This window comes from Tamandua tetradactyla, chromosome 13 (assembly GCF_023851605.1).
Source record: "Tamandua tetradactyla isolate mTamTet1 chromosome 13, mTamTet1.pri, whole genome shotgun sequence".
Taxonomy (NCBI): domain Eukaryota; kingdom Metazoa; phylum Chordata; class Mammalia; order Pilosa; family Myrmecophagidae; genus Tamandua; species Tamandua tetradactyla.
Genome location: NC_135339.1, coordinates 57,023,293 through 57,041,979, shown reverse-complemented (window position 1 = coordinate 57,041,979; position 18,687 = coordinate 57,023,293). Strand labels below are relative to the sequence as shown.

At 39.7% G+C, this 18,687-nt stretch overlaps 1 protein-coding gene across 9 annotated transcripts in view; it reads right to left on the bottom strand.

Moving 5' to 3' along the window:
- ENTPD1 (ectonucleoside triphosphate diphosphohydrolase 1) overlaps positions 1-18,687 on the bottom strand; it is a 219,492-nt gene that overhangs the window by 25,057 nt on the left and 175,748 nt on the right. For 3 of the 9 annotated variants that reach the window (XM_077125566.1, XM_077125567.1, XM_077125568.1), the window contains 4 exons: positions 16,296-16,551; positions 14,650-14,777; positions 3,454-3,571; positions 790-940 (listed from right to left, as the gene is read on the bottom strand). In XM_077125566.1, coding sequence (XP_076981681.1) covers positions 790-940; positions 3,454-3,571; positions 14,650-14,777; positions 16,296-16,359 — 461 coding nt within the window. In that variant the 5' untranslated portion in view covers positions 16,360-16,551. Of the gene's footprint in view, positions 1-789; positions 941-3,453; positions 3,572-13,131; positions 13,347-14,649; positions 14,778-15,176; positions 15,338-16,295; positions 16,552-18,687 lie in introns of all 9 variants that reach the window. The other 6 variants (XM_077125569.1, XM_077125570.1, XM_077125574.1 and 3 more) reach the window with 4 other exon arrangements.

The window sequence follows — 18,687 nt, the reverse complement described above, 5'->3', positions numbered from 1 at the left end:
TTATTAAATAAATGCTGTCTGCTCTGCCTCTAAGGCCCTTCCCCCACCCTCCAAATCATCTTTTGATTCAGCTCAAATGTTCCCTCTTCTATTAAGTCTTCCTGATCTCTCCTACACAGCAGGGCCAGGTCTACCCCCATAGTAATTCTGAGAATTCCTCTGATCTTCTTGGGGGTTACCTCACCTACTTTGACAGCTTAGTACAGAGTAGGCATTCAATCAATGCTGAAAAAGTGAATGCATGAACAAATGAATGAATAATGCACACAAGTGCCAATTGGTGACCAATAAAAACGTGCTAATTGTGACTATTTTTGTCTTGGTACATCTGTAAGTCTCCTTTAGCTCTCCCCTTCTCAGATATTGAATACCTAAATGTGTATACCCTAATTCCAGAGGATATAGTCTTAATTTTTCTTTCCCTGTGCTTCCCTTGGTTTCCCCTTGGGGACATAGGCAAGAGGGATTTTTGACAAGCTTAAAACCCAACCATAATTTCAGAGGCCCCTACACTGCCAAACCTAACTCCCACGTACTCTTCTTTTTTTTTAATGCAATTTTGAGCTATATTCACACACCATCTAATCCATCCAAAGCATAGAATCAATGCCTCACAGTATCATCATATATCATATATTCATCACCACAACTTTAGAACATTTTCATTACTCCAAAAACAGAAGAAAGAACACCCGAAATACCCCATACCCCTTATCTTCCCCTGTTATGTATGTATGTATGTCTTTATTTTTTTCCCCAGGTACTCTTGGTCTCTACATGCTGCTATACCTGAGCAACCGCATGCCTGCTGTGGCTCCCAGGTAAACAGGTGTCTCTTGGTGCCTGGACTCTGGAATCACCTGCGTGGCCTTTCCCATGCATTCAGTCAAGTAAACATCTATTTCTTGTACTTTCTGAGCATATTTTGAGATCCCAGGACCTAGAGAAAGATATAGAAGATGGCAGTGTTTAAAAAAATAAGAGCATAGGACATACCTCCCTGAACACAGGGCTTTTATAACCTGACAGTATTAGAGCAAAATACTGGTATTTGCTGAACTAACACAATAAAACAAGTTTTTGATGTGATTTATATTAGATAGCCTGATGCAGAGGATAATTAGCTGGACTAGCCTTGGTAAAGATCTAGGGGCTGGGTCTGATTGCGGTTCAATAATTTTGCCACTGGATGGCATATTTTTCACAGTCAATTGTATGAATTTCCTAGCACGTTCTCTCAGATTTTAATGGGACTCTTACAACTAGCTGCTCTATATAGCTGCTTTTTTATGTTTCTCCCACAAAGTTGCAATGAACAAAATTAGTTCCTGGAAGACACAGAAAGAGGAAGTTGGCATTTGGAGCAAAAATTAAAGATGTACCAAACACACTGGCTTTTACTGAAAAGATAGGAGCTGCTACTAACCAGCTATGTGATCATGGCCAGGCTTCTGAAATTTCCTAAGCAGAGTTTCCTCCTTTGTTAGAGGAACCAGGAAGAGAATCCCTGTCTCCTCAGAAATTTTTCCACTCCGATGCGTTGCCTCCCGAGTAAACTGCTTTTCCAGTTTTAGAGAAAACTAACTGTTGCTATGGAGAGGATTAGTGCCAAGATTCCTTCAGCTTTTTTGAAGTTAACACTCTATACTTTTGTCTTTCAGACAAATATCTCCCTACAGTGCTTTATACTGAATTCGAAAATCATCAAAATAAGTTATCTAGATCAATCACATGTTTAAAAATAGCCTGTTTATTTAACCATAACGAGAAAATCAGCTCTAATTTATCAGCTGTTTTCATTCAGCAAGTCTGGACTTCAAGAACTTGTGGTTTTCAGCTTACCTTTTCATCTAAATATTTGATTACATGGATGGGAGAACTCTTTCTTTTGAGAGGGGAAAATTACCTCATTTCTTAGGCCAAACACTCATTGGATAAATTTCAGAAGAAAGCCATCTGCTAGATTTTAAAAAAATAATATTTAAAAAATGGAAGGCAGTGAATTAAACAGTCGCCAATAAAATTAGGAATTTAAAAAAAGTGCTAGAAAATGTACTTTAAAATGTCCATGGTGATGAATACCCTACTATGTGATGATATTGTGAGCCACTGATTGTACACCAGGGAATGTTTGCATGTTAAGAATGTTCGTGTTTGTATGTTGTTTTGGTTTGTCAATTAAAATAAATAAATAAATAAAAAGTGCTAGAATTACTGCCTACATATCGATGGGACCAAAACTCAAGATATCAGAGTATTGGGCAGAGGGACTTGCTCTCTTAGAAATATTTCCTCTCTATTCTTTCTTGATAAAATATGAAAACTAATGGACCTCACAACTACCAAATGAAAAAGAAAATTATCTTCTTCTTGAGTAAAAATAAACAGCCTTCAGGGCGCTGGCTCAGAAGGCCAAAAGAGATTGTGGTGCAGTGTGATGACGTTTGATACATGTTGGAGTGTTGGTTGGGAATAGTAGAGAGAACTGACCTGTCAGCAACTCTAACTTCTTTGATACTCTTAAAACTAACTGGGGAAAAAAAATCATTTTGTAAAGCAGAGATTCAGAGCAGCAGACAGCCTGGAGTGCAGTTAGGGGATCTAGATTCTTTTCCTGGTTCTGTTGCTACTTGCAAGGCACAAATCTTCTAGGTTTTCATTTGTTTCTCTGTAAATTAAGATATAAATGATCTATAAGGCCTTTTTCCAGTGCCGAGTCTATGATTATTCTCTGAACCTGTGATTTAGTCATCCCTGCCTACCCAGAAGCCAAAGGTGTTGGAAAACTTCTTCCAAGTTGTAGATTAGAGTATAATGCTTAAGAGAAGTAATTCTCTGGACCGCAGCATCACCATCACCTGGAAACTTATTAGAAGGTGAGTAGGTCTATCCCAGACCTACTGAATCAGAAACTCTGGGGGGTAGAGCCAGCATCTGTGTTTTAACAACCCTACAGGTGATTCTGATGCAGGTTCAAGTTTGAGAACCAACTTTTAAGCATGGATTTGAAGTTGAGCTCCATTTGAACTCCAACTCCTTCGCTTACTAGCTCAAGTGACCTTAAACAAATGACATAACTTCTCTCAACCTCAGTTTCCTCAACTGAAAACTGGGAATAATAATACATAACTCAAATGGAGATTGTGAGAATGAAATGAGATAATGCATGTTTAGTACTTACCTGGAAGACAGGCACAGAGAAGTATTCCATTCAATGGAAAATACTATTGTTCAATTATTTCTAAGTTTGCTTACTCCTCAAGGGCTGTATGATTAAGGGCTGATTTTGATATTTTAAATAATGATAATAAAATAACAATAGCAGCTCCACTGTGTTTTCCACTTGACTTTCTATATTTTGGAACTCCTTTTGTGCTGTGTTCCACTTGCCATATCTCTCATTTCTCATGCAACGCTTTTTCCTCACCGCTTTTTTTTTTTTCTTCATCTTACCTTGTACATTGCACTCTTTTATCTGACGCACCACCCCCGTGTCATTCTCCTTTTCTGCTGGCCACTCATAGATGTATACACTCGTGTGAGAAGAACCCGCATCCAGCACAATTCCATACTGAGGACAAAACATACCAAGAACTCAGTGTTACATCACTCTTCTCCACATTCAGTTTGTAACAGATGGAAGACAAAGACAGGAGTTTCAAAACGTTAGGACAAAAGTATTTTATCTTTGAGGGGAACACTGGAGGACTTCCTGAAGTTACCCTGATCACAGGATCTAGCAGGACACCTATTCCCCTAGAACAGTGGCAATCAGTGCTGGTTGTACACTAGAAGTATTCAGGCCTTCCCCAGGATGGAGGCCAAGCATCAGTATCTTTTAAAAGATCTCCAGACGATTTTAATTGCAGCCAAAATTCAGAACCATGTGCTGAAGTAGCTAAAGCCACCATAGAAGGAATAGAAAGCCAACAAACCAGTAGTTTCCCAACTTGTCTGCATAGGGGTCATATTGGGATCTCCTCAGGAGCTTCAAAGGCTACTGATGCCTGTGCACTCCTCTCCCCAGATATTGTAAATTAATTGGCCAGGGTGTTGGAAATTTTTTTAAATCCCCAAATAATTCCAATGTACAGACAAGTTTAGGAACCACTGAGTTAATTCACTGACAGCCCTGTAGAAAAGAGTGAAAAAGCACACTTGCCTTTTAATGAAGAATATCACTATAAGGTTGTATTCTGTACATTTAAAAGATATGTACTTTGACATCATTTTTTGAGGGATAATTATAGCAAGGTACTCTAATCCCAGGTGTATCCCTCAAATTTTTTGCATGTATGCACATCCATGTAACCACCACGACCAAGATCGAGATACAGGACATTTCTAGCCACAGAAAGCATCCTCATGCCCCTAAGTCAGTTTCCCCCAATCTTCTATGACCATGGATGAGGTCTAACATCTTTTACTCTATATTATATGAGATGCATTCAAACTGTGTATATCAGCAGTTCATCTTTTTCCGTTGTTGTAGAGTTACGTACACACCATGCAATCTACTATTCATAGATATTTGGGTTGTTTCCAAATTGGGGCTACTGGGAATATGGCTGTGAGGAACATTTCTTGCATGTATTTTGGTGGACATAAACTCTCACTTCTTTTGGGTGTTCACCCAGAAGTAAACTGCCAAATGCCCATTTTGACCAATTAATATTCAATTATATTAAAAAGCATCCTGCATCTATTTCCCCAAGTTTAATCAGGAAAAAAAAAACATCATGACAGATGAACGATGTCTGCCATGGGCTTGTGCAAAAACACATGATGGCACCTTTGCTTTTTTTTTTTAATTTAATTTTATTTTTTTACATGGGCAGGCACCGGGAATTGAACCCAGGTCCTCTGGCATGGCAGGCAAGCATTCTTGCCTGCTGAGCCACCGTGGCCCACCCGGCACCTTTGCTTTTAATTCATCATCCCTGAACTAGAAACCTGGAGGGAGGCAACCAGGAAGCAAAGGAAGAGAAGACGAGGAGATAGCTCTGAAACGTGAGCAAACTGCTCTCATCACACTTTGCTGCTCACTTGGATTATAGGCCTCAATGTGTGGTCTGCCACTTTATAATACTAAATTCAGCAGTTGTGTGTGAAATCTCCCCTCATACTGTCTTGCCACCAGAATAAGAAACTCTAAGGACAAGAATGAAGATATGAGACCTCCCAGGACCACCAGGAATAGCTAAAAGTAGGACTTACGAGGTGTTAAACCTTAATCCATTACATTACAGCACAGGGAGGATCACTGCACAGACCATGTGAGAATCCTTGACCTTCCATAACCTCCACAGTGTTCTCCGCCTTGTTACGCACACTGGGGTTTCCCTGTAGCAATCAGCATGATGCCCTTATAAAGAAAAGAGTCTGTGTACTTGTTTTGGACACAGCAAGGAAGCAAGCTGGATAGATTCCTCTGCAGTGAAAGGAACCCAAGAAATGACCTAGGCAGTGATCACCGCAAGCACAGGAAGCTGACAGAGGCCTGGGGCTTTTCGATCTGTGAGAAAATCTGAGATCTGTGAGAAGGGTAGAGAATGAGGCTCAGGGGTTATGCAGTAGAAAATTCTGCATTTTTCTGCTAGTGAGGTGGCAGCAGCAAAAGGCCTTTACCTGGAATCAGGACTTTCTATTTTGTCTGACTTTGTTGATAGGAAAGTTACTCTTCCAGTAAAGCCAAGGAATCAGCCTTGTATCTACCAATCTGCTTCTCTAAGGCCTTACACAGTAAGGTAATTAAGAAAGGAAAGCTTTCACTGTATCTCCTGTTTACCAAGTGTTTGAAAAGGGGTGTGGTAGTTAGATTCAGTTGTCAACTTGGCCAGGTGAAGGCACCTAGTTCTGTAGCTGTGGACATGAGCCAATGGTACGTGAACCTCATCTGTTGCTCATTACATCTGCAGTCGGCTAGGAGGCAGGCCTGCTGCAATGAATGGTGTTTGACTTAATTGACTGGCGCTTAAAGGAGAGAGCACAACATAGCACAGCCCAAGCAGTTCAGTATACCTCATCTCAGCACTCGCAGCTCAGCCCAGGCCTTTGGAGATGCAGAAAGGAAGCACCCCGTGGAAAGATGTTGGAACCCAGAGGCCTGGAGAAAAGGCCAGCAGAGATCGCTTTGTGCCTTCCCACATAAGAAAGAACCTCAGTGGAAAGTTAGTTGCCTTTCCTCTTAAGAATTAACAAAGTAAATCCCCTTTTATTAAAGCCAATCTGTTTCTGGTGTGTTGCATTCTGGCAGCCAGCAAACTAGAACAAGGGGTAAAGGTTTTTTTTTAACACAGGAATTGAAGACATTTCATTTGTGTGCATAGTGGACTGGAACACTAACCTGTTGAATTGTGCCAGTGTTTTGGATTTTTTTTTTTTTTAATATTTTAAAAGGTTTGCAGAAAAAGAAATTGGCATCACTTGCTGCTTGATTTTCTCAATATTCTCATTTGGGGTATTTGCTTTTCAATGTTACAAACCTGTCAACCATATTCACTGATTTTTCAAGACTAGCCCATTTTAGAGCCAAAAGTTCATTTTATTCAATCCTTTCATTTTATAGATGGGTAACTCTGTCTACAATGGTTCAATGACTTGCTTAATGGGTAGTGTCCTAAACCACACCAACATTTTCCCATGTACATTCCAAGGTGCACAAGGCCAGCTCCACAGAATGCTGTACACTCTCTCCCTGGGCTCATGAGCCCAATAGCTAAAGAAGGCCACAGAGTAGTACACACCAAAGAAACCTGCTTAACTTTGTTTGAATCGGTATCTCCCAGACTCAAGGACAACAATTCTATTTTAAATAAAATCTCTATCGTACAGAAATACTGTAACTTGCCATGCGATCTTCCTTACCGAGGGTTTCTCTATAGCACATATCAAAAACATTTCTAAAAGCCTGTAAAAGTATGTCCTTCACATTAAAGGAAATTGACGATTTTGGGTAGTGGGGAAGAAGAGGTCTGACATGCCTTTAGTAGTAGTATTTCAAAATTATTTTCACTTTTGAAACGAATACTTTTTCAACAGCATCTAAAAAATGAAGGAAGGGGGATTTAAGATTTTACCAACTATAAATCACTGGCATTTTGATTTACTTCCTTCTAAACTTTTAAAAATATATAGTATTTTTAATATGGTTGTAACCTTACTATATATACAAGCTTTGTCCTAAGCACGTCTTGCTAGTGTATATAATTGATCATTATTGATTTTTATGAACTATATTAAGTGGACAGAAGCAGTGGTCTGGAAAGAGGGCCAGTAGAGTAAGCTTGCTTGGCTTATAAAGCTGTCAACGCAGGGCCTTGGCAAAGTCCTGGAAAGGTGGGCACCAACAATCTTGAGCTCACTAAGACAAGAGGTTACCTGGAAAAGAAATAACTCTACCTTATTCACAACACAAATGCTGTATTTTCAAGCTTCTGGGTATGACTCCAGTGATGAAGAAAGAAGAAGAAAACTGTAGTGTCAGATGACCTGCTTCTATTCCTATCTCTGCAGAAGTGGGACTTTTAATCCGCTTCTCTGAGTCACGTCATCCAGAAAACACCCACCCCAAGCTAGCCTGCTTTCACTTCTCCATGGGCCACGTGGCTTCTGCTTGGAGCCTCTACCCAGAAAGCCCTTCACCCAGGATCCCAGCCTCCCCTGACCTCCTGGGATTGGTTCCAAACTCTTAATACATGTCTCAGAGCACCTGTAGTTTTCCTCTAAGGATCACACTTACCACAATGCATAATTATGTATTTATGTGGCTATCTGATTAATCTGTTCCCCCTCATTTAGCTACATAAGGGCAGGTCTGCTTTGCTGACCACGGTATATTCTATATGTTAGGCACATAGAAGGAATTCAACAGATATTTCAATGAATGAGGAGGATTGGAACTATATGGTTCCTAAATTCCTTTCAGTCCTAAAAGAGGTCACTATCCACAGTCTAATATTAAGTAGTACAATTAAGATTAAGTCCCTGCTCCCTGCAAAGAAAACCCCTATAAATCAGGTAACATGAAAAACAGTATGATAATTAACTTCACTTGGTCTCTTCAGACGTATTGATTCTGTGGAGTTTAAAATCTTTCTTAAAAGTTTCTAAATCTTCAAAGGTAACTTCAACAGCCTCATGTGACTGGGTTTATAAACAAAGCTTATTCTTTCAAAAATGATTCTAGAACTCTATAAACATTTCAGATCTGCTGGCTACAGAGATGCTGGCAGAGTCCAATAAACAACTGGAGACAATTCCCTTCCTTTCTTTTTTGCTTTAATTGGAATTACTAGAACTTTAATACAAACCAAGCTTTTTGTTGTTTTAAACCAGACAGCATTTAAATCCAGTGGAATAAAAACAATACAGGATATATTCCAGGAGTATTTGAGGTTAAAATTGGAGTAAGACCTTTCAATTCTCCATAAAAATATAAAATCACAAATACTTATCTGAGAACAACACTTTAGTTCATTTTGGAAGAAGATACATGAGGAAAGGCCATTACCCTTTAGCAGCAGCTGGAGATCCTGAGGGTGCAAAGTGGGGAGGCAGGGGGAAGGGCGGTGCTAGCTCTGAGCAAGGTCCTTAGCTGCTAGCTGACAGCTGGTTTCCATCAAGAGCTTCTGATGTACTGGGCACTCTGATATTGTAAGTCCCCCATACTGTTCCATTTAATCCTCACAACCACGCTCCAAGTAAGTATAATTATTATCTCCCTTTTACATATAAGGAAATGGAGACATAGAAATTGGAATTTACTTGCGCAAAATCTCACAGCTAGAAAGTAGCAGAGCAAGGACTGAAATCAAAGCAGTCTGGTTCCAGAGCCTGCATTCCATGCAAATGCAAGTTTTTAATGAAGGCATGTTGTTTGGAGTTGGATCCCCTCTATGCCTTCGAGAGGACTCCATGAGGTCTCCGTTTGCCAGAATGGGGAATGTCCATGTTTAAGGGAATATTGGACAACTCGCTAACTGCCAGTGTTCAGTGATAAGCAGGCAATTAAGGAAGTGGTGAACCAAGCAGACCTGGGAGGCCCATCAGGGCAAAGCTCTTTGGCATGGGAGATTTTTAGTTCCTTAATACCTGCAATAGGATAGTGGTTTCCAGACTTCAAAGGCATGCAAATGCCCTGGGATTCTGATAATCATAGATTCCCAGGCCCTATGAATTAGAACCCTAGACGTTCTAATTCAATTCTAGGGCTGGGAGTGGGGAACCAGTACTCTCTAGAGGATTCCAAGACAGGGAGTCTGTCTCTCACACTGACAAACCATTCTAACATGTTGGCCTGTGTTCATCACATCCAAAGAGAGAGTCGATTTATATGCGCATGATACTCATTCTATTTACTGAGTCAACAAACTTCTCTGGAGCAACCACCCAAGGTGCTGTGCTAGTTGTAATTGAACATTTATTTTGTGATTATTTGATTAATTTCACTATACCATAAACCAATAAGGGTGAGGACTTTGTCAATGTTACACAATGTTAACATTGTAGGCCTAAAACAGATACTAAATGACTGTTGAGTGATATGAGCAAATGAAGCAATAAAACATAATAAAAAGATAAGGGAAGCCCAGATCCTGTCATCACTATGCTCACAGCTTAGCAGAGGTAGCTGGTCAAATAAACACAAAAGTATATTAAAGATTTCTTGTTCTGCTGTGCCACCTGTGGCCTGGGCATAAGGCTATCGTCTCCCCAGTAGGGCAAAACCCAAACTGGATCAGGCAGGAGGATGAGAAGACTAGATCTTCAGGACTGGAGGGCTGACTTCAGATGAGTAAGACGAGGGCGAATGACATGCAAAGAAGCAGAAATAAAGATCAGTGTCAAACTGTCACCAGGACAGGCAGGTTGCAAAGATGTTAATCCATAAATTATCATTTACTGAGGGTTCACAGTGGGCCAGGCCTGCTCAGCACTTTACATATTTACTTTATCCCACCTAATTTTCAGTTATTCTATGAGATATGAATTATCAGCTCCATCTCACAAGTGGAGAAACTATTTCAAGATGCCATTTTTCAACACATGGTATGTCCTTTGTCTGGACCGTGATTACTATCTCACCTTCCTGGGAAACTACTTACAGTTTCTTAAGTTGCTCCAGGCTACTTCCTCTGAGGCTCCTTCCTCTTGGCTTGCATCACACTGTGTACCTATTTCTGTATATTAACATGTCTCTTATTATACTAAAATTATTTGTACAAACAACTCTTGCCCCCACAAAAAGCAATAGGTGCAATGATGCTTCAGATACCTCTTGCGCAACCTTACATCTTCTCAGCCACCGCTTTACTCCAGCCCCAGCTGTATCTCCTTTTGTCCAAGGGCTTCTTTCCTGCTGACTAGTACTTACTAGCACTTGTGTTACCCATTCAGACCCTCTGACATATGTACAAATCTGGATGTGCAAGGGAGTTAATGCCCTATGGGACAAACCTAACCAATGGGGAATGGGAAGACAATTCTGAAGTGTGTTCTCCACAGCTTTTCAGAGGGTCCCCCGTGGGATCAACTTGTCTTGGGTTGGCTTTCCCTCCTTCGCTGTTTCCTTGGAATCACTTCCCAAAATATACAACGTGAATGCAAGTCCTTTTATTAAGATGTCTTTTTTCCTTTTTAAAGAAACTTGCTAAAACAAGTGGAATGAACATTAGTCTTTGGGTCAGAAGACTGGGTTCTAGTCTTAGCCCCACCCCTTCCTTGGGCAAAATTACCTCTACAAGCCATATTTTGATATCTATAAAATGGGAATAAACTTCCATTCCTCACAGTGCTCATGGGAAGAACAAATGGAAATGATATATAAACTACAAAGCACTATATAGAGTCATGCTATTATTATGCTACAGGAAGAAGTCTTCATATTCACTCTTTAAATGCTGCAATTCTTAGGGCACAGTTCTTGGTCTTCTTCTCTTCTCACTGTGTGCCTCCCTTCCTAGATGATGTTATTCATTATTAAGATTTCAATACATCAATGATGTTGAGACATATCTTTAGTCTAAACCTGCACTAATAGGGTAGCCACTAGCTCCAGTGGCTACTGAGCACTTAAAATGGGGCTAGTCCAAAAGGAGATGTGCTATATGTATAAATACCACACTGGAATGTGAAGGCTTAGCACGAAAAGAAAAGAATGCAAAATATCTCAATAATTGTTTATACTGATGACATGTTGAAATGATTTTAGTTTGGCTATGTTAGGTTACTTAAAATACACTACTAAAATCAATTTCACCTGTTTCCTTTTCCTTTTTTTTAAATGTGGCTGCTAGAAAATTTTAAATGTGACTTGCATTATATTTCCACTGGGCAGTGTCGGTATCTTAGTTTCCAAATTCTAGATGTCAGCAGCGTCATGCTCCCTCTGATATCTCTAGGGAAGAGTCTGTTCCACTCCTTTCTCCCTGACTTCCAGCAGTTTGCTGGTAATCCTTGGGCTTCAATCTCTCCCTCACTCATCACGTGGCACTCTCCCTTCTGTCTCCTCTTCACATGGTGTTCTCTATTCTCAATTTCCAAATTTCCTCCCTTATAAGGATGTCAGTCATAGTGGATTAGGGTGGTCCCTAATGAGGGCAGTTTGGCCTCATTTTAACTAATTCCATATGAAATTACCCTTCTTCCAAATACAGTCACATTCACAGGACAGGGGTTGGGACTTGAACTTGTCTTTTGGGAGGACATAATTCAATCCAAAACTAGTGAGTCTTGAGCTTTCTTTTCCAAGCTACAGATCTGATTGTCTATCTGCTTTATTGAGATTTCCCCTTGAATGTCTAACACCCTGAAACAATTCTTCAAAACTTTAGCTCAAGGCCTTCCCCTCCAGCCAAACTACTGCAGTAGCATCTTATCTCTCCTACCTCTACTCTTATCCTACTTTAATTCACTATAGGCAGAATGATCTTCTCAAAACACAAATCTGATCATTTCACTGGTTTCCCATTGAACCGCAATTAAAAAATAAAGTCCTCAACCTGAATTTCAGGCCCCCACATGCACTGCCTACCTCACCATTTTTATCTGAGGTATATGCCTCACTCTGCTCACCAACCACAATGGCCTCTTCCCACTTTATAGGAGATGTCCGACTACTTCCTTTTGCAAGACTCTTGCACTTGTTTTCCTTCTGCCTGGGATACTCTTTACCCACCTCTTCCCTAAGTAAATTCTAATCATCTTTCAAAGCTTATTGTAAAGGTCACTTTTTCAGGGAATATCTCCCTGGCCCCCTTTTATTTTCACTTGGCACTTATTGCGATTTTAATTAATAATTTGTTTATTATTTATTGAATGTGTTTGTTTCCCTAGACAGTAATCTCAATTATCTCTCTATATCTTTCCCAGTTTAGCCCAGTGGCTAACATAAACACTTAATAACTGTCAATGTGTAAATGAATGAAGTGTTGAGTGATATATGATGATAAAGGTGATATTATGTGTTTTTAAAACAAATGTGATAGATACAAATATACAAATAAGTGTTACCTTTAAAATGATCATTTTGAGATGGAAATACATTTATTCCAACAAATTATGCAGACCATTTTAGTAGATCATGATATTCGGAAGGATCCTAGGCCTAGTCTATCAGCAACACACAAGAAATTCTCTTTTTGTTCCTTATTTTAGATTTTAAAATATGTTTTATCATATACTTTATCATAAAACTTAGTTTGGGGCGATTTCAGAGATACTATGTTCTAAAGCAGTGCTGTCCAACAGAACCTTCTGCAGTGATGGAAATGCTTTATATCTGCATCATCCAACATGAGAGTGACAAAGCACATGTGACATTGGGCACTTGAAATGTGGTTGCTGCAACTATGGAACAAAAATTTTAAGTTTCATTTTAACTAAATTGAAAGAACCACATTTGGCTACTGGCTATCAAATTGCACAGCACAGCTCTATAGCCACTACCAAAAGATACATGCCAGGAACATTATCAGAATTAATGTATAACTTCAACAAATGATACTCTGCATACATAAAATGATCTCTGTGCAAAATAATCAGTGATATTATCATAAAGACTCACTTCAGATGTCATGACTGTTCTCTAAATACTCACACCTTTCATTTAAAAAATTCAAAGATCTGTACCTTTTTGCCAGGCCAACACAACACCACAGATGCACAAGAAACTTGAAGAAGACCTCTGCGAGAGAGGGATGGACATCCATGGCTGCAAGTATTCATTAGGAACACAGTGTTCAAGTCTGTCACAAATTTTGCCTCCTAGGCAGTTCCCTCTCCAATGATGCAATACGGAACATGTAAAAAGGTCAAATCAAGAAGGCAGTAGTGTACTTTTGGAACTGTTAAACAAATAATAGAACTGAGATGTCATAAGGCTTCAACTGTGAGTGAAGTTTTGCCAAGAGAACTGACATCACTTTTTTGTGTGCGTGACACTGATACTTTTTATTGCTTTGTTTTTTTCCTTATTTTTATTATAAACAATGAACAAACATACTGACATCACTTTTAACATTAGAAGGCAAGAGGCTATTCACAATTGAAATAACATCAACCTTCCATGCTGATAAAGGGCTGCTGTGCACAGCTCCACTGTGTCATACTTGTGTGGCTAGTAATCTGGGGCAGGGGACAAAAGTTTCGGTGGCCTGGCATAGGCCTCGATTTTCCCAGGCTCACAGTTCACCATCTTTAAATACAAGAGAATATTCTTCAGCATATGTATTCTAGGACCTCCATGGTTAACTTCTAGATATGTCACAGCTCACATGTAGATTTATGCTCCTTAGCAGATGCGCCCTTTGTAAATTTATTTACTATGATTTCAACTGACTTTTTAAATGGCGTATTTACAATAAACCTTTAAATTTGTTTCATGCTTTTTAATATACAGATTAAATAATGACTATATTATCAGGTACCTGTGAGATATTTTTGTGTTTGTAATTTTGCTTTAATGAATTGCAAAGCCAGTTGAATTAAATCTCACAGCAGAGTTAAATGACCCAATGGGCTTGCATAATCCTAACTAGCTCTTCAAATATGGAAATTTCTCAAAAAAAATCTGTCCATCCATGAACAAATTTCAAATTACTATACTTGAAATGTTTGTGTTCTGAGTCCTTTTTCACTGATTTTGCTGCCTTCCTTAATACATTTCGAGATAAAAACAAGTCTGCTTCATAATCTTTGGCTAAGAAAGTGCATTCTATATAGTTGTCTAATAAATATTATTATTTTGGTGATAAATGGAGGAAGATGAACAGAGTGCATCGTTATGACTCACTCATGAAGAAATGAGGAAGAGGTAGAGACAGTACTTAGAATGTAGACTAACACAGCTCTCAATTTGGTGGATAAAGCTTTCGCTTCTGTTTGTGTATCAATTCAGTGAGTTTGCTGAACAAATCATAAAGGCAATTCTCTTGCCACCACTAACTGATTCAAGATAGTCCCTCTTCCAGAGTGAGCATCTACTTCTCCTAATACCTGAACACTCCCCTAATCCAATGAATATCAATTTATTCCTGGGTGCCAGAACGTCAACTACTGCTGGATGCTCTGATTTACCTTCAGCCTCCTCCCTCCACAGAGTCACCCCTCTTCTTCCTCCCCTCCCCAACACACAAGGATTTTAATTACCTTAACATTTTCTGGCAGTGGTTTATTCTGCGTCAGCCCCACAGCGATCAAAGCTATCACAGCCAGGATAAAGGTGAAGCCAAGGATGACCAGGAGATTTTGGGAACAAAACTTCGTCACACTAGAATCTAGGACCAAAAGCATAAAAGATACTATTAACAAGAAGTCAACAAACACTGAGTTTCCTTCCCTTTCCTTTCTATCTGGCCTTGTTCTGGCTATCGGGAGACATCAAAGACACATAAAAAATAGTCTTTATCCATGAGCCACTTTACAAAGTAATTGGAAAATAATTAGAGAATAAAAGGGTTTGTCTGTGCCAAGACTGAGTTAATGGCTATGGCAAGGAGAATGAGTAGAACTAGATCAGTGCAATGAGGGGAGGTAAGAGGCCCAAACTGGCAAGTTTTTAATAAGACATACACAGCTATCATGGCACAAAGATACAAGAACAGTCTTCCGTATTTTTAAAATGCACCACCAAAATATACAAAAAAAGAGTAAGTCTTTAAACACTAAAGTCTCACCTCTCTATGACATGTCCTGGCTTGACATTGCATTTCACCCACTTAAATGGTAAGGAACTAGTGATAACCTAGATGCTCGGGTATGGTGAACATTTCAGGTCATTATTCACATTATCTGTTCTATTCTTAATCTCACCCTGTCATGGGTCATATAAAAGCTCCTAGAACAGACATATAAAAGTCAAATGTTACTTGGATCAGACGTAGACAGAGCATTTAGCAGAGATGAACAGGAAATGGAATGTTTACCCCATTTCCTCCATCCTAACAACTTTCCTCCTCTCCCTCTCTCAACTCCCCAAGCAATCCCTAGTTCCTCCACTGCCCTTTGCTTTTTTTACTGGGCTTTGGAGAAGAAAGATAAGATAAAATAATAAAGAAACGTATGGAGGAGTAATAGTAATTTTCATTTGTTATTGGTGGGAATAGGAAAATTGTACAGCCACTTTAGAAGACAGTTTGGCAATTTCTTACAAAGTACTACAGGCTTACCACAAGGTTCAGCAATCATGCTCCTAGGTATTTACCCAAAGGAGCTGAAAACTGGTATTCTCACAAAATCATGCTCATGAATGTTCATGGCAGCTTCATTCATACTTGCCAATAAATGGAAGCAACCAAGATGTCCTTCAATAGGCAAATAGATAAACTATGGTGCATCCATACAATTGAAAATTATTCATTGATAAAAAGAAATGAGCTAGCAAGCTTTAAATGAAATGGAGGAACCTGAAATGCATATTGCTGAGTGAAAGATGCCAGCCTGAAAAGGCTATATACTGTATGATTCTAACTATATGACATTCTGGAAAAGAATTTTTCAGTATTCTGTTTGCTACTGTAATGGTAGATTCATGGCTATGCATTTGTCAAAACACACAAAACCATACAACACAAAGAGTGAATCCTATTGTAAGCTATGGACTTTAGTTAATAATAACGAGTCAACTTTGGCTCATCAATAGTTACAAATGTACCACACTAATGCAAGATATTAACAGGGGAAATTGGGGTGGGGGAAAGTGTGAGGGAGCAGGGGGTTATGGGAACCCACTGCATTTGCAGCACAATTTTTCTGTAAATCTAAAATTTCTCTAAATAAAGTTTAATAGGATTTACCAAAACAGAAACATATGGAAATGAGACGCATTCTCCAGAATAGTTTGTGCTTCTCTAAGGACATGGTATAGGATTAAGGAGTTGAAAGAGGACCCTGGGTCTCTTCTTCCTCCTTCCTTTGTGGTCTGCAGCAGCTGGCTGGACCTTGAAATGCGAGTTCTTCCTCAAGCTCTTAAGCAGAAGCTTAGATTTAATCCAAAGGACTGGAATTGTATGGGTCTTCAGTCTGCACCAAATGCCAGAATCTCAAACCAGTCTGTCAAACCCAACAGTACAAAATTTAGAAGAAAAAAAAGTGTTAGCAACACCATTATCTATTGCTTCCCAACAGAAGAACAGTAGCATCGACATCCAGCACTTTCCCCTTCTTCCCTCCCCAAAGAAGTCCAATTTTGCTCAGGTGTCTGCCACTTTCCCAAGCAGCCCAAATGCCTCAGCTCAAGGATGAGCCTGAATGGCCTGCACAATCTCATTCCTCCACCAGTGATTGGTTCAGCAATTGGTATGTACCTAGTTATGGCCCATGGGACCCTGGAGGAAGTCTGCTGGGGCATGTAAGGGAAAGTAAGGAAACACTCTCTACTTTCCCTGACAATGTCCTGCGGGGATGACATATCATCCAATGACAGCAGAGCACAGACGTGGAGGGAACCCGAATTCTTGATATCTTTAGCTTCTGAATCAACTAACCCTGAGCCCCACCTTCTGAGACTTATGCTTTGAGCCACTTAGAGTCAGGATTTTGATTACTTGAAAGCAAAACTTCCTGACACTTTGGGCCCCAAGCTCTTCTGCATCCTTTGACTGCTACAGTCAAGATTTATTTGGGAAAATTCAAACGGACTGTCTTTCCCCTGAAAAGTCCTTCATGTGCCTCATGAATAACAGAAATGTGATTTCTATCACACAATGTAAAGTGATATATCAATAAACAATTTTGAAAAACAATTTTACCCAAAAAAATCCAATGGCGAAGTGCTGTTTTTTTTATTTCCTTTGAATGTCTAACTATATGGCAGACTTCGAGACTATCACTCCCCTCTCTTTTTTCTTTTCACGGTGATAAGAAGGGTTTTCTATTTAAAGGTGAGAGAGCTATGTAATAACTTCAATTCTTCAGTTGACAGAGAGACAAAACTAAAGGAAACCCAGGCTTTGAGAAAACGTAACTGATTTCAAGCCAATTAGCTATGTCAGAAGCAAAAATTCTGGATGTAGAAATGATTCTTATAGAAACAACAGTCCTTACATCCCGGTTAGCATTCTGTTAAGGTAAAGATAAAAATTATTTAATGTTGTTCTTAGTCAGAAGTGTGCTTCAGGAGAATCCCAGCATCTTTACCTCCTGATATCAAAGATACAATATCTTAACATTCCTCTCCATTAACAAATAGATGTGGAATGTTGGCTTATGTGGTAGGTTTCAAGCAAAAACAAGAGAAGTTTTGCCTTGTAGATCCAGTGCAACTGATCAGATTCAGATTATTTCCAGTTTCTAATGGGCCACATTCGGACTAAGCTTGGCTTGTCATTTAGAGAATCAAACAGCAAACCTGGCAAGTACTAGTGAATAAACATCAGTGGAGCACTGTGGCCCCATGATGGAACAAATCCCTGAATCTCAGGGAACCAGTCCTAATCTGGCCTTGCCATTTCCCCAACTCCCAGGTCAAAGTCTCTGTATCTCCCTTCCCCTTCATCATTGAGTTCTTCTTGGTGAGGCATACACAGAGTATGCCACCCTCAGGGGCTTTCTAGGGCCTTTCTCAGCCTCTTCATCCCAGGCCCCTTAGACCACATTCTCCTTTGTAGCTATCCACCTCCCCATTCCAGTCATCACACCTCACATCTGATCATCTACAACAGCCATTCCTGATGTTTCCCACCCTTCCCGATTCCCTTCCCTACCAGAATCCATTCTTCACATTGTTTCAGAAATCTTCTGTAATTGCCATGTTCAGGGCTCTTCCTGATCAAGAACTATGGTAGCTTCCTACTGCTAGCCAGAAGAAAGCCACACTTTTCTGCCTAGAGCTCTTGGCCCTTCAGAAACTCAAGTCCTTCCCAGTCTCACCACTCCTACAAGCAGATCTGTTTGTGTCCAAGATAATAATACCTGACATTATGACCACTAGAAAGTAAGCTTGCATTCTCCCTGAGTGTAGGGTCTTTTTTTATGGCCTTATTGCTGTATCCCTAGTGAAATGAATGTTTTGGACTTCTCTGACATTTTTGAACACGCGATTTCCTTCACTTGGAATTCCATTCTCCTGATTCTCCACCAAATCTTTTTTCTTATCTCCCTCAAAATCAAGTTCAAAAGGAAGCAGTGTTTCCCTCCATTTGCTGCAAAGCTCAATTATTCCAGTAGTGCTTTCTTTGTACTACCTCT